Source organism: Volvox carteri, assembly GCF_000143455.1.
Source record: "Volvox carteri f. nagariensis unplaced genomic scaffold VOLCAscaffold_33, whole genome shotgun sequence".
In the NCBI taxonomy this organism is placed as follows: Eukaryota; Viridiplantae; Chlorophyta; class Chlorophyceae; order Chlamydomonadales; family Volvocaceae; genus Volvox; species Volvox carteri.
Genome location: NW_003307576.1, coordinates 74156 through 75233, shown reverse-complemented (window position 1 = coordinate 75233; position 1078 = coordinate 74156). Strand labels below are relative to the sequence as shown.

Genomic DNA, 1078 nt, shown 5'->3' with positions numbered 1-1078 from the left:
GTTTTGGAGCTACTTGTGCGACTTGCAACTGCTTACCAGAATTACCTGGACAAGATCGACGTGGCACTGCAGGTATGGGGGGGATGTGAGTTTGCGGGGGCGGGGGAGGGGCTGGCAGGCTGCGGGGTATTGGGCGTAGCTGGGTCAGGGATATGAACGCATCATCGGGTCTGAGGGATCCCAACAGGAGATGTGTACGGAAGCTGCCGAAGTGGGGAAGGAGAGGATGGGTGGTGCCACCACCACAACAACCGTCACAACCGCCACCTCTCCCCCGACCTCTCTCCCCCCACCCCTCCTCCAACACCCCTCCCCACCCCCACCCCTTCCCCCCACCTATCCCCAGGAGTTGCTGGCGTGTGTGGATCGAGATGAGAAGGGCACTCTGACCGCTCTTCTCCGGAGGTTCAGTCGGCCAGTGAAGCTCAAAGATGGGGGGCCCAGCAAGAAGGGGGGGAAGCCCTCTACCGCGGGGCCGGGGGCGGGCGGCGGCGGTGATGACGCTGCAGCGGCCGCAGAGGGTGGTGACGTGCCAGTCGAGGACGTAGACAGCGATGAGAGCTTCAGTGAGGGCGAGGGAAGCACTGCAGGGAAGGACGGCAAAGGAGGAGCGAAGCAGGCGGTGGAGGGCAGTAGTACAATGGCGGCATCGGTGACGGGCGGTGCCACTGGGGGTGGCGGTACGGCAGCGGTGGTGGTGGCAGCGGGAGGTCCTCAGCTGCAGCAGCTGCAGCTGCAGGAGGAGGAGGAGGGGGCTCAGGGGGACAAGGACGGCAAAGGCGGGAGGAGGGACAAGGGCGGCCGTTTCAAGCGGCTCACACACCCGGCTATTCACCATGTCAGGCCATTGCTCAGTGTACGGCAGCTGGCGCGGTACGGTGCGGGTGCTGAGGTGGAGGTGTGTCTCCGCAAGCCCGCTGCCCACCTGGCCGCACTGGCCTTCCTGGCGAACATTTGCAGGTGCGTGCAAGGGGTTGGAGCTGGAAATGTATAGCAGCTGAGAGTGGGGGTGGGGTGGGGGTGGGGGTGGGGTGGGTGGGGATATTCCATGTGTGTATTTGTGTGTGTGTTTCCAAGG

General features: G+C 64.2%; 1 protein-coding gene across 1 annotated transcript in view; it reads left to right on the top strand.

The window, feature by feature from the left end:
* The window catches only part of VOLCADRAFT_93644 (uncharacterized protein), a gene marked incomplete at both ends in the record, with an annotated part of 32566 nt that overhangs the window by 22065 nt on the left and 9423 nt on the right, over window positions 1–1078 (top strand). The window contains one exon of the mRNA XM_002952958.1: window positions 347–960. Coding sequence (XP_002953004.1) covers window positions 347–960 — 614 coding nt within the window. The remainder of the gene's footprint in view (window positions 1–346; window positions 961–1078) is intronic.